At 40.0% G+C, this 13,038-nt stretch overlaps 1 protein-coding gene across 1 annotated transcript in view; it reads right to left on the bottom strand.

Annotated features, from left to right (window-relative positions):
• Window positions 1-1,730: 1,730 nt before the first annotated feature.
• The window catches only part of mtr (5-methyltetrahydrofolate-homocysteine methyltransferase), a 42,932-nt gene continuing 31,624 nt past the window's right edge, over window positions 1,731-13,038 (bottom strand). Inside the window, exons 22-33 of the mRNA XM_032574631.1 lie at window positions 12,358-12,458; window positions 11,439-11,506; window positions 10,253-10,373; window positions 10,065-10,146; window positions 7,727-7,825; window positions 7,509-7,584; window positions 7,232-7,387; window positions 6,427-6,626; window positions 6,096-6,296; window positions 5,724-5,916; window positions 4,257-4,369; window positions 1,731-2,418 (exon numbers count right to left, since the gene is read on the bottom strand). Coding sequence (XP_032430522.1) covers window positions 2,329-2,418; window positions 4,257-4,369; window positions 5,724-5,916; window positions 6,096-6,296; window positions 6,427-6,626; window positions 7,232-7,387; window positions 7,509-7,584; window positions 7,727-7,825; window positions 10,065-10,146; window positions 10,253-10,373; window positions 11,439-11,506; window positions 12,358-12,458 — 1,500 coding nt within the window. The 3' untranslated portion in view covers window positions 1,731-2,328. The remainder of the gene's footprint in view (window positions 2,419-4,256; window positions 4,370-5,723; window positions 5,917-6,095; window positions 6,297-6,426; window positions 6,627-7,231; window positions 7,388-7,508; window positions 7,585-7,726; window positions 7,826-10,064; window positions 10,147-10,252; window positions 10,374-11,438; window positions 11,507-12,357; window positions 12,459-13,038) is intronic.

The following is a 13,038-nucleotide window of genomic DNA, read 5'->3' as shown; positions in this document are numbered from 1 at the left end:
TCTTTGGAGGAAAAAAGAAAATGATTGTAAAATCAACATGAATAAAAATAAATTCTTACAAATTTGCTCCTGCATTTCCTCGCATTGTGTAGGCATACAGGCTCTAAGTTTCAGACGACGGCCTGCAGTGACATGGCACTTTCTATCATAATGTGATGTCATCACAAAAGCAGAAGTCTGTGTCCATCTTAATCTGGAGCTTTAAGAATGGAAATGACAACATTATCTTAATGAAGTTGAAATGGTTCAGGCTGAAATTGTTGGCTGAAAATAAGACATAATGTGGGGGGAAAACCCCATCCTGCTTAACAAATTTTAAAGTCTAAGTTACTCAAGTTCTGGACATTTGAGTAGAAAATCAACTTTGAACCTGTTTGAATAGTAGCTGAGTTTTATCTGTAGGTCCACAAAAAATGACAACACAATCCTGGAAATGGCTTCAGTCGTTCAGCATGGCAGACAGGTCCACTATTTTTTCCTTTTTGACTCATTTTGATCAGCTCTATTAAGAAATTTATTAGTTGAACATCTGAAATGATCGACAAATTATCATAGATCAAATGTAGATTCTTTAAAGCACATTTACTGTAAAATGAAGTTTTACTGCTGTCTGGCATTTTAAACCCAGTTCTACCTGAATTTAAAGTTTTCTAGAGGCAGCAAAATAAACCCTTTTCATTTCTGGGAGGGTATGAATTCAGAAGTCATTATTGAGAATAAATTTGTTTTAACACAAAAAATAAAGTGGGGAAACAACAGACAAACTATAACTGCATGATATCAAGACAGTAAAGAATCTGAGAACACCATCCAGATGAGTGAAGGAACATTCCTTATCCTGGGAGCTATCAGATGATTAACTGTGCATCATAAAGCAGAATCCCCGCTTTACCCAACATACACACTCAAACATCTGAGATGTTAATCAGTGAGGTTACTGAGAGGCAGCAAAGCTAACCTCTGGACCTCAGAGCAGAGCTGCTTCAGCTGGTCTTTCTGGCAGGTAGTTAGTGGAGAGCGAGACGGTGTCCTCCTGTTGAACATTCATTTATCTAACAGTCTATCACCGAGAAAGGCTCAAAGAGCCTCACTTCAGTCAACATAAGAGTTAAAACACAGCAAACATGAGACAGTTTATTATCTATGAAACATTTATGATAACAGCTCACAATGTTCAACAAGTTGCCATCATTATTCCACAGGTAGAAAGACTAAAAAATACAAGTTGTCAGTTTGACACCCAGCTGCAGCATCAGGGTTTTATGACACAACATGAGCAGCAGTTTGTTCTCAGTTGCTTCTCCCATTAAAACGTTGAGAACCTCCTTACAGCTCACAGCAGATCAGTAGGAAGAAACATAGAGCACCAGTTAGTGAAAAAAAATCAATGCTTGTAAAACCAATGTTTAAAAGGTTAGCTTTCCAGTTTCAGTCAACTAGAAGTTAGTTTAGAACCTAGTTTAGTACAAATTCTCCTAATTTCTAAAAAAAAATCTTTTGCATAAATGATTTTTTACTTACATCTTTTAGATGTCAGAACTGAAATAGTTTCATCTTTGTTATTTACTCCAAGCTGCTCACTTACAAACATTCAAACACATTTAACACTGATATAACAATACTTTGGGATTTATCAGACAATAGAAACATGTTCATTCATCAGAAACATAAAATCAAGACTACCTTCTGAATGTATTTTCAAAATTAAAAGTAAAAACTGACATCAACAATAATTTTGGGTATCATTAATAAATGCCACTGTGGTGTAGCAATGTTGTGTTGAAGCTGAAGGTCTGCACCTGTAGAGTCTCCAGGAACAGAATTACCAGTTTGATCATATCAGAAGATTATTAATAAAAAATAAAAGCAATAAAATATCCCACATTCTTTTATGTTCTGAACAGCTGCATGGCTTACAAATGAAATACTTATTGATTTTTAAGGACCTCTCTGTTGCAGCAGCAGCAGCAGCCCCACTCTGTGCTGAGATCCCTGATGATGTGTGACAGTACACTGCAGCCTCCAAGGCACCACTCTGATTATTCAAACCAAATAGTCATTGTGAAAACATAAACAAATGAAATAAAACTGACTGACGGTTAACATGAAATTTTCATTTCAAGTACAAATTCTAAACCAACTCTAAAACATGAATAGTACGAAAAACCAGCCGATCTGAATGTGGCAGACTGGTCAGTGACGGTCCTCAAACTCTGAAATGTTCCCATTCAAAGTCAAACACTGAGGCATTGTGGGTAATAAATGCAGCAGCGTGTGGTACCACTGCCAGAGAGCATGGAGCAGCCTCTGCTGGAATGATGATCCACGCTACGCCTCCTGTTCATAGCCAAGAATGGGAGCCAACCATCTCTCCACCTCCTCTGTACTCATCCCCTTCCTCTTGCCGTAGTCCTCCACCTGCACACAATGAACATCAGTCTGGATGTTGCTCTGGGTCTCAGGTTTAAGTAGTCATCTTGTGATTTTCCCAGGGTTTCTAGTGAACTGTTCGTATTGTTAGCAAAGATCAACTGATGTAAAACATTCAGAATCAGAATCATTTACTGGATGTTATATGAGGAGCAGTGGCAGAACCCAACTGTTGATCTAACCAGCAGGCCACTAAGAAATAGGTGCTAAATTTACTTTTTGCTAACATTAACATTTAGCCTGGCTACAAAACACTTTGGATAAACAGCAGCTGATATGAATATTTCAGCTGATAGGGAAGCTGCACAGGTCAGAGGTTCAGCTGGAAGAGGATCCAGCTAGCTCCACCACATCTCCTCCTGAGAGGTTCTCTTCAGAACCATGATGGTACCACAGCAGAGTTCTGTCAGCATCAGCATGAAAGGCGAGCCTGTGATTTACAGAGAAATGCAGTCTGACAGGCGGAGCAGCAAAGAAGCAAGTTCTGCCAAAGGAAAACATCAACTCATCGACCTGAGCTGAAAATCTGCAGAAAGTACAAGGAAGATACTGCAAGTTAAAGGCCTTGATAATGTTGGGATACAGAAGGGAACCTAAGTGTGATCATGATTCCTTAGTGGCACCAACCGAGAAACATCATGATGTGAACGGTTAAGTTGGCTTCCAGTGATAAAGTAAAGAACCTCAGTGTTATTTTTGACCACAACATGTTATTAAATCCCATATTAGACAGATTCTACAATTTTCTTCTTAATCTACAGATTATTGCGATGCTAAAAACTAATCCGTGCATTTAGTACTTCAAGGCTGGACTACTGTAATTCTTTACAGTAGATTACAACTGTAATTACAAACTGTAATTTGTGGAAGTCCACAAATTACAGTTAGAAATCTTCAGCTGATCCAAAATGCTGCACAGAGTTCTGATGAAAATTAAAAACAGAGATCATTTTAGCTTCTCTTCGTTGGCTCCCTGTTAAACCCAGGATAGAATTTAAGACTCTCCTCACATATAAAACCCTTAATAATTACCTCCATCATACAGAGATCTGATTGGTCCACATGTCCCTAACGGACTGCAGGTTTACTGCTGGTTCCTCGAGGTTCTAACAGTAGAACAGGAGGCAGCTCCTTAGTTATCAGGCTCCTCTCCTGAGGAACCAGATCCCAGTTTTATCAGTCTATAAGGCAGACACTCTGTCTACTTCTAAGATGAAGCTTAAAACTTTATTTTGTAATGAAGCTTATAGTTGGAGTTTCTTTGGTTAAACTGCTGGAGGAGATAATTACCACCAGCCTACTCTTTATTACATATTGTCCACAATTATTGCTGCTGTTAACTTTATGTTCTCTTTCTGTCCTGGCCTAGGGTTTAGCAGTGACACCTTCCTGGAGGTTGATATATGCTGAGCAATTGTTGCCAATAGCTTCCTCTTCCCATTAACCCTTTCCTTTTCTTTCCAATAGAAAGTACTCCTGGATCACTGCTCCTGTGTTGTTCTGTCTGCTACCGGTTTAGATGGCTGCTCACACTGGGATGGTTCTGGTGAAGGGAGATGTTCTTGTCCAATGCCACTACAAGTTCATCCAGAAGAAGGGACAGAAAATGTTTGCCCAACTGATATAGAAAACCAAATTGGCTGCATTATTTTATAACTAAAATTGAAATGAAAAGTACGTAATTATCTCTGAAAAATTTAATGTAACTGCACCAAGTTGCCTAATTGAATCTGTAAATAAATTGGATCAGTTTGTCTCTAAAGTGTCTTGAAACTGAATCTGTGGTGAATCAGTGCTGCATGAATGAATTCAATTATGATGAGAACCTGTTCCTTGGTGATTTTTCCCACAGCGAAGTACGAAGCCTGAGGGTGTGAGAAGTAAAGTCCGGAGACCGAGGCAGCTGGTGTCATGGCCAGAGACTCTGTCAGGTCAATTCCTACACACACAGACACACACACACACACAGACACCACACACAAAGCCAAAATGAACAGGTGATACCTTACATAGATCTTAATACCAAACTGAGTTACAGAGAGAGCACCACATGTGACATCCAGTCACACCAGAGCCGTTCATGGTTCTTAATCTTGTTGTAATGTTCCTTTACAACAAGAAAGGTTCATTACAACCATTCTTGTTGTAATGTAATACAACAAGAGCGAGGTGACAATAGTAGCTATTGTCAGTAGTTGACAATACTAGAGCTCCCCCTGGTGGTGCCAACAGAAAGTTTTATTATGTTCCAATGATCAGATCTGTCTGTCTGTTAATAACAGTTATTAACTGGTATTATTATTTTTTTTTTCCATTTTTTTCTCCGAAGAGTTTTTGCGGCGCTAGTGGCTCGTATATTTTCTACAGTAGGCAGACAGGAAGGAGGGTGAGGAGAGGGAAGAAGACATGCGGCAAAGGTCGTCAGGACCGGGAGTCGAACCCGCGACGTCTGCGTCGAGGACTAAGGCCTCCAAACGTGGGGCGTGCTAACCCCCTGCGCCACCACAGCATGCCCCGATTAGCATGCCCTGGTATTATTATTACCAGTTAGTAACTGGTAATACCAGGTAATACTGGTAGTACCAGTTATTACCAGGTACAGGTAATAGCTGTACCTGGAGTGCTATGTTTGTGTTGCTACTTGTTCATTTTAAAATTACAGTAGAACTTTCAAACAGAGCAGTTTTCTAAATCTGAGCAGAGGATTATTTTAATCTGTCAAGATGATTCAGTTAGTCCAGCTGGGATTGCAGACGGGGTGTGATTATACACACAACAAACCAGGTGGCCTACGCATCAGACTTCCATCTGAATAAGCAGATCATGTTTAATATATGAATATAAATATTTGAGGGCTTATAAATTGTCTTGGCTGTACAAGTAAAGACTTGGAGGAACAAGCTAGCATCCCCACCATGCTACCATTTACTTACAGTCAAATAATCCATGAAATACTACTTTCTTAAGAAATGTTTACAATATTGGTGCCAAATCATATTTTTATATCCGCTCAAGAAGGAAATTTGACAGAATTTAAACAACCAAAATGAACCTTTATTAATCATGAAACACGAGGAATATTCAGACAGTCTGGTTGGCGTTCATCACAGCATCTTAACATCACCCTTCTAATGAGTAGATACTGTCATAAACAACTTTGAGTTTTGGAGTGTTTGTTAATAGTATTTTGCAACGCTGACTTACACACAGTTTCAAACAGGATTTTTGGAGAAGAGAGCAGATATAAAAGGATGAAACTCTGTGAGAACCTAGATGTGTTTTGTTGCTCTCACCTGTCTCCTCCAGAACAGCAGCCAGCCTCCACATGGTGAGTTTCTCCGTGTGGTCGGGCTGGCTGGGGTATCCGGCTGCAGGTCTGATTCCTTGGTAGCGGACTCTGTGCAGGTCTGAGGCCTGCAGAGCCTCGTCAGAGCTGTAAGACCACAGCTCCTTACGCACACGCACATGGAGCTCCTCAGCAAATGCCTGGGGCAGAGGCAGCAGACACAACATCATCTCCAGTTTTACTTTTCTTTATTGTCTAACAGTACCATAAGATATATATATATATATATATATATATATATATATATATATATATATTTTGTGAATCATTAACATGTTCACAGTTTTATGGTGTTAAGGTTTCATCCTGCATACATCACCTCAGCGAGGCGATCAGCCAGAGCTTTGACCATGATGCTGTTGTAGTCGTCTCCCTGGGTCTGGAACCGCTGACTGAGCTCCTCTGCTCCAAATACACCTACTGCAAACAGCCCAATGTAGTCAGGAACGCCGCTGTCCACAGGAGCCACAAAATCAGAAACACACAGGAAGGGCTCTGAGCTGGAGCTGTCTTTCTCCGCCTGCAGAATACACACACATTCCCTTACTGCTAATGCTACCTTATGCCCCGCCCTTACACTCCCAGAGAAAGAGTCGAGCTGTGAGGTGCCACATCAAGAAAGTTGATGAACTCCAGATAAAGACTCTCACCTGCTGCCGTAAGCCATAAAATGTGGCGACTGGCTTCGTGTCTCTGTGAACTGTGACATCATCTTTATACACGTTGATGTCATCACCCATACTCTGAGCTCGCCAGAAGCCCACCAGGCCCCGCCCCTTCAGACTGTTGCTGTCGATCATCTGATGGAGCAGTAACTGGGCGTCATGGAAGACTCTGCGAGCCTCCGCACCTACAGCACAACATCAGTCAGTTATTCAGACTTACAGCCTGATCACACATACTGGTGATGTAACCATGTTCTGTGGTTGAGTGTAAAGAATGCAGAGGAGTTCTAAATATTCAAATGTACAACATTCGAGAACAAAAGCACAAAGTTTTAAAAACCATGAAGCAATAAAACAAAACAAGGACAGAAAAGGCAGAGCCTGAAGACCCTTCTGCTGTTGTTATTGGCTGATTGGGAACATTAAGAATTCTCAATCAATTACTCTCGTAACATTGGAAAAGAAAAGATGAATCACAAACAGCTGCACATTAGTAGTCTAATGGTATGTTGAAGTGCTACATCAAGCCTCATGCTTGTTAAAAAACATCTCCTAAATGCAAACATCTCTTATATACAGTAGTATCACACTGGCAACCCGCTGATTACAGAAGAACTGGTGCTAATCCTTGTTTAGCACTTCTTTTCTTTTTTGTGCAAGAAGTGGTAGAAGAAGCCCAGAGAGCTTTCCTTTCAACACCAACCTGCTGTTGAGAAGGAAACAAATGGATGGATGGCAGGTGCTGGCAGAAGCAGGACAGCAGTCTGAAAATGCAAAGAGAAGCTCATACCAACAGTTTTGTCATTGAAGATCTTGGGGTATCCTCTGTTGGGGTATTTCCCTCTAAGCTGCCACACATCAAAGAAGGGTTTCCAGTCGATGAAGTGCAGCAGACTGTTCAGATCGTAACTATCAAACACACGAGTTCCCAAGAACTGAGGGCGCACTGCAACACAAAGACAACCAGACACACTGAACATGCTCACTATCAGCTCTGTTAGTGCTGCGACAGTCATTAAACAGATTTATGTTCCTAGTTTGAAATTCACCGATCTGCGCTGACTTACCTGGCAGAGGCTCAGAGAACCAGTCGACATGCAAAGCCTTCTGTCTGGCCTCAGACAGAGAAAGATACCGACGGTCCTAGAGGTAACACAGGGAGGAAGGACAGCATTTCACTTCTCTGCATGTTCTACATTCCAATGAGCTACCTGTTTGTTCTTAATGGGGAAAAGGGATTCCTGGAACCAGAGAAGCCCTCTTCTCCACTAATACCAACTCTCACCTTCAGGGAGTCGTAGTGCTCCTGTCTGACCTCCTCATACTCCTCCTTCACATCCTCCCAATATTCCTCCCTCATATCCTCATCTAGCAGCTGGGAGCACTGAGACACAGACACAGAACTGGGTGAACACCAGTAGACTCAAACCAAACCAAAAAAACCATGTCTCACCTAGGCCTGTCGCGATAAACGGTAAATCAATTAATTGCACGATAAATTAAAACTATCGACGTCATTTTAATTATCTGCATTATGTCTCTTCCAGCCTTTTTCTCTTTCTGTTGATGACACCGAATGAAAAAAGGCTCAACTCCGGTGCTCTCCACTGACCCTCCCTTCCTCATTTCCTTAGTGTGAAGCCCAGCGCACATGACACGATCTTAGAGCTGTAGGCCGATTGTCGGCCCATTTTCAAAACCTGACAGACCACACATTAGCCGACAGAAATCCTAGGTATAACGGTTCGATCGGGTTCGTTCCTGCCGTGTGGTGTCCAACAATGGGCACAAAATAATGACTACAAGTCCAGTGAACTAATTTTAAAACCAGGCATTAATCAATGCTTTACTACAATCTACCTGCAATGCATGTGGCTAGTGTCAGCGTAAAGTCCTGACTGAATGGAAATCATTATAACCTATTTACGTCACGTAACGAAGAACAGCTGAAAAGTTACCGGGTTTATCAACTGCGGTAGCAATTTCGCTCCAACTCCTCCCCTTGTCGTTTCTATATTCTTTGCATGTTGAATAAACATTAATGTTGTTTCCACATATCATCTCCAATGTCCGCTGGACTTCGGGTTGCGCCGTTTCAGCTGTTTGGGATTCCCCTCTGTTATTTCCCCTCAGAAAACACTGAGGAGAATCCTCGCTTTCTGATTGGCTACCTGTCACATTCAACAGGCTGCTTTAAGCTCCCAGTCGGGGAAAAACCCCTGATTTAGATCGGAGCGGCAACGACTATCTACCGTAACACACCACACAATCTTAGAAAGACCAACGTTTTAAGATTGTTGTAAGGGGAAAAATAAGAGCAAAAAACCTGTAGTGTGAACTATTGCATCAGGTAGTCGGATGTGCCCATCTTCTCTATTTAAATTTCATTATTACTGAAGGGCAACATAGTATACAGACTTCATAATCTTTTGGTTGAATGCGGTATTTATTTCCACTTTGGCTTTATGTTGTTTAGTTGTTTTTTTTTCAAGTGCGTTTTTTGTTAATGGAGACTGAGAATCCATTTTATTTTTGTTTTTGGTTGTTTTGTTTATTTTGTTCATCAGCTCAAGTGTTAAGTGTTCTTTTGAAAATAAAGTGTATTTATCTTTGGCAGGAAATCGCATACATTATTACATCATTTCCATTAAATCAGTGTAAAAAGGTCTTCAAACAATATTATCGTTTATCGCAATAATTTTTGAGACAATTAATCGTTGAGCAAAATTTGCTATCGTGACAGGCCTAGTCTCACCTCTACAAAAAAATAACATGTGAGCTCCAAATAAATTCAGCACCATAAAGGATCATGAATATAATTTGGTCCAAATGCAGTTCAGTGGCAGCTGTGGAAATGATTCAATTTGCAAGGAACTTTCACCTCTAGAATGGACACTAGTGGACACTTCTAGTGGGAAAAGTCAATTTTCACTCTGTTAAACATTCACACACTCATGTCCAGGATAGCTTATGTATTACCTGACAATGTTTGCAACAGAAGCTTTGCTATTTATAAAAATTAATTTCAAAATGAATTAATAGGGCATATTTTGCCATGCCTACATTACTACTTTTTTCTGATTGCCTCATGTTACTGTTCTTGTTATTTTATCTTTATTACTGTACTGCATCCTTGAGTGTCATGAAAAGTGTCTTATAAATAAAATGTGTTAGTATTATTACTTGAGTAGAGGTGGTTATATTTACAGATTAATAAGCTAATATCTATTTGGTCACTTGGGGATATTTTGACAGTGAACAGAACATTTGATTCTATCCACTGAGATCTTTAAATGTGACAAAAGAAAAAAAAACAATAATGGTTTTGATGTCTTACTCTGTCCTGAAACAATAATATGTCCTATCCCTGTACACACTATTTTATAACAGAGCAGAAGCAACACACACACTTCAGCTACATGATTTTGATGGTAAGGTTTCCAGACATGCACTTTGCTACTTTCTGTAGGATCTATGTAAAAAATGTTTTATGTACACAAACATAAAAAGAAAGATAAGTCACTGTGACAACAGTTCTAATGAGCCAAATGAGACACTGATGCATGCAAAGCTGGACCTGCACCAGGCCTGCACCATCCCTCAGCTGAGGATAAATGACTTACCACCACCACACTCCTGGAGGCGTCAAGGACATGAACTACAGGAGAACTGTAGCAGGGTGCAATCTTCACGGCAGTGTGTGTCCTACACAACAAACAGCACTGAAACACTCCACTTTGGGTCATTACAATATTTAAATCACAGTTTTCTTTAAAAATATATCCTATGTGTCAGTGCATAGTTAAGTTACTTTGATGTAGTAGCTCCTCCAATCAGCAAAGGCGTTGTCATTCCAAGTCTCTCCATTTCTTTTGCCACATAAATCATCTCCTCCAGAGAGGGAGTGATGAGGCCTGACAGACCAATGACATCTGCTCCGAACAAACAAACATCTATCAGCACGCAGTATAACAGAAATAGCATAAATAAATACATCGCTGGCTCAAAGTCATAACAGAAAAAAAGAGACTAAAAGTAGTACATTGAGAAGCAAACAACATCAAAACTCTCCAGAGCAAATTAAAAGTAAGACAACATCCTCCCAATATTCCTCCCTCATGTCCTCATCTAGCATGGTTGTCAAGAGAATGCTGTCTGACAGCCATATTTATAAAGCAATGGTCTAGTAGCTTGTTACATACAATAATCATCTACAGTTAATTCAGATTTGGCATATTTTCTGTGCCAAATCACAACAAATGTAATCTTAAAGTACCACAATTTATCACATAGACATTCAGAGTCAGTCCACATTTATCTGATTTAATACAGTCTGATTAGGACTGGACAATGTGACTAAAGGTCTTAGAAGCAACATCAGTCTATATCAATAATTGTCAATATCAATAATTATTACTGATTTTTTTTTTTGTTTTACATATCTGAAATATTACCAAACTGGTGACATGACCTGTCCTGTTTTATCCACAGTTTTAACTTCAAATCATTGTTTTTTTATTTTTAGGCAACAATGAAGCACAGTGGCAAAACTTGAAACTGCTGCTGAGCAAGTTATTCCACAGGTTGTTGCTAGGCAACCAGAGAGAGAGTTAGTTGATTGCACCAACCTTTCTTAGCAAAAGCCTTTCCTCTGTCTAGAGTCAGTTGGGAGTGAACCCACCACAGCACAGGAAACAACCCCTTGGTTCTGCCATTTGGGAGCTCCTTTTCCACCCAGACGGGGGTCTGCTACACCCCACTGACATCCTGCTAACCCTCTCATCCATTTTAAGTGAAAATGTGAGCAGTGCAAGAGTCACATGACATTTAAATATGTCCAGTTTAATTTAACTTTCAACATTTTGCCAGTGTTCCTAACATTTACCAGGGAATGTGTTTTTATAGCCATTCTCTATTCCCTAATTCTATATAGTTCTGCTGTAAACAATATCTCCAGGTACCCAGCAACCTTTGAAAAAGGCACGCCTTAATCATACCAGCTTTCTGTGTTACGGCCTCTCTGAGAATACGATCACAGGTCACCATGACACCCAGGTCGATCACCCTGCAACAGAGCAAACACAAGCTGGTCAGTTCTCCAGAAGCACTCAGTCATAGCTTTACCGTAGATACAGCTTGATGTATCTCATTCCAGAGGGAGGGAACAATCAGTGTTAGAAAAACTCTCTGGCCTTAAATTTCATGGCAGGGTCAGAAGGTCAAATCCCAAAGGCTCAGTCTGTTGACTGAGCCTTTGGGATTCCAAAGAGCATCAGCTCTTCTAAAGACCCCCATGTCAGCAAATTTCTTGTGTAGCAACAAGAAATGGACACTGCTTCAGTAAAAAGCAACAGGACTTTTCTTGTTTCAGAAAGACGCTTTGTCTCTCATCCAAAAGGCTTCTCTGTAACGTCTTCAGCATTTAGTTAGCATTAAAGCATTTAGTATTATTGTGCCATGGATGGCTGAGAATCTTCACCATAGACTTTTGTTTTACAGACAATATTGTGAACTCCTATTTATTCCTTACTAATTATTTAAATCTTTTTCTGGTTGGTTTCCAAAAGTAATGCCTCATTCAATTGATTCCATCAAACACTGGTGAATAGAGACAGATCGGAATGTTGACTTGTGACTTTGTGTCACTAAGCACAAAAATCTCTCTAGATTCTGTAAATGGAGAAATTAAAGAAACCTTTCCAATGAGCTGCTAACCGCCAGGTCTGATTGAAGTTGTTTTTCAGGTCAGTAGTGAGTGTGGATGTGAAAGAGAATGTGTGAATGGATTAATATTAACAACTAAGGTAAAGTTGACAATATGGAACAAAAAAAAAAAACAGAAGAAAATTTAAAATGGTTACTTTAAAAAGAACAAAAAGAAAAAAAAACAGCAGCAGAGATTGAAAGTGAATTTACCTAAAGTTGTTACAACCCAGGACCACGCCCACGATGTTCTTGCCGATATCATGAACGTCTCCTTTTACTGTAGCCAGAACTATGGTGCCTTGATAGGGATCCTGCAGACAGAGGAATGGATCAGACTTTCTAGGGACTTCTAGGTCCCATTTCTAGGGAATAAAGAGTCTGTTTTCAACTTCACGTGCTTAGGCTTTCTTTCTGAGCACACTGTTCAACATGTGAGATTTGGTGTACTAGTTTCAGACAACTGAAAATATGAGGGGTGTGTGGTCTAGACATGGTGCTGATGTATGCAGATATAGAAATTATGTGAGTTTTAAAATAGAGACAATGATGAAAGGAAATCAGGAACACTTCTGCAGAACTTTACCCACATGTGACCTTGGCTACAGTTGTAATGTTTAGGTGATTCGCGCAGCTGTTACAAACTCATTGCATTTCTGAATAGTGCTGTTTATGTTATATTCCATATGCATATCATCTAGTGGTGGTAAAAGCAACAAAGAAGCTAGTATGCTCTGGACTTAAGACCAAATACACACACACATATTCATGACATGCTTTTATTAAACTAATTAAAACTTAATTCACACTTTACCTCTAAACGTTACCCCTGACCAAAAGCAAGGAGTTCATCATATTAGGACTGGGCTTTGGTCCTACTATGATGACTCTGGT

This window comes from Xiphophorus hellerii, chromosome 10, assembly GCF_003331165.1.
Source record: "Xiphophorus hellerii strain 12219 chromosome 10, Xiphophorus_hellerii-4.1, whole genome shotgun sequence".
NCBI classification, from domain to species: Eukaryota; Metazoa; Chordata; class Actinopteri; order Cyprinodontiformes; family Poeciliidae; genus Xiphophorus; species Xiphophorus hellerii.
Note: the sequence above shows the minus strand (reverse complement) of the source record. Positions and strands in the feature narration are given on the sequence as shown.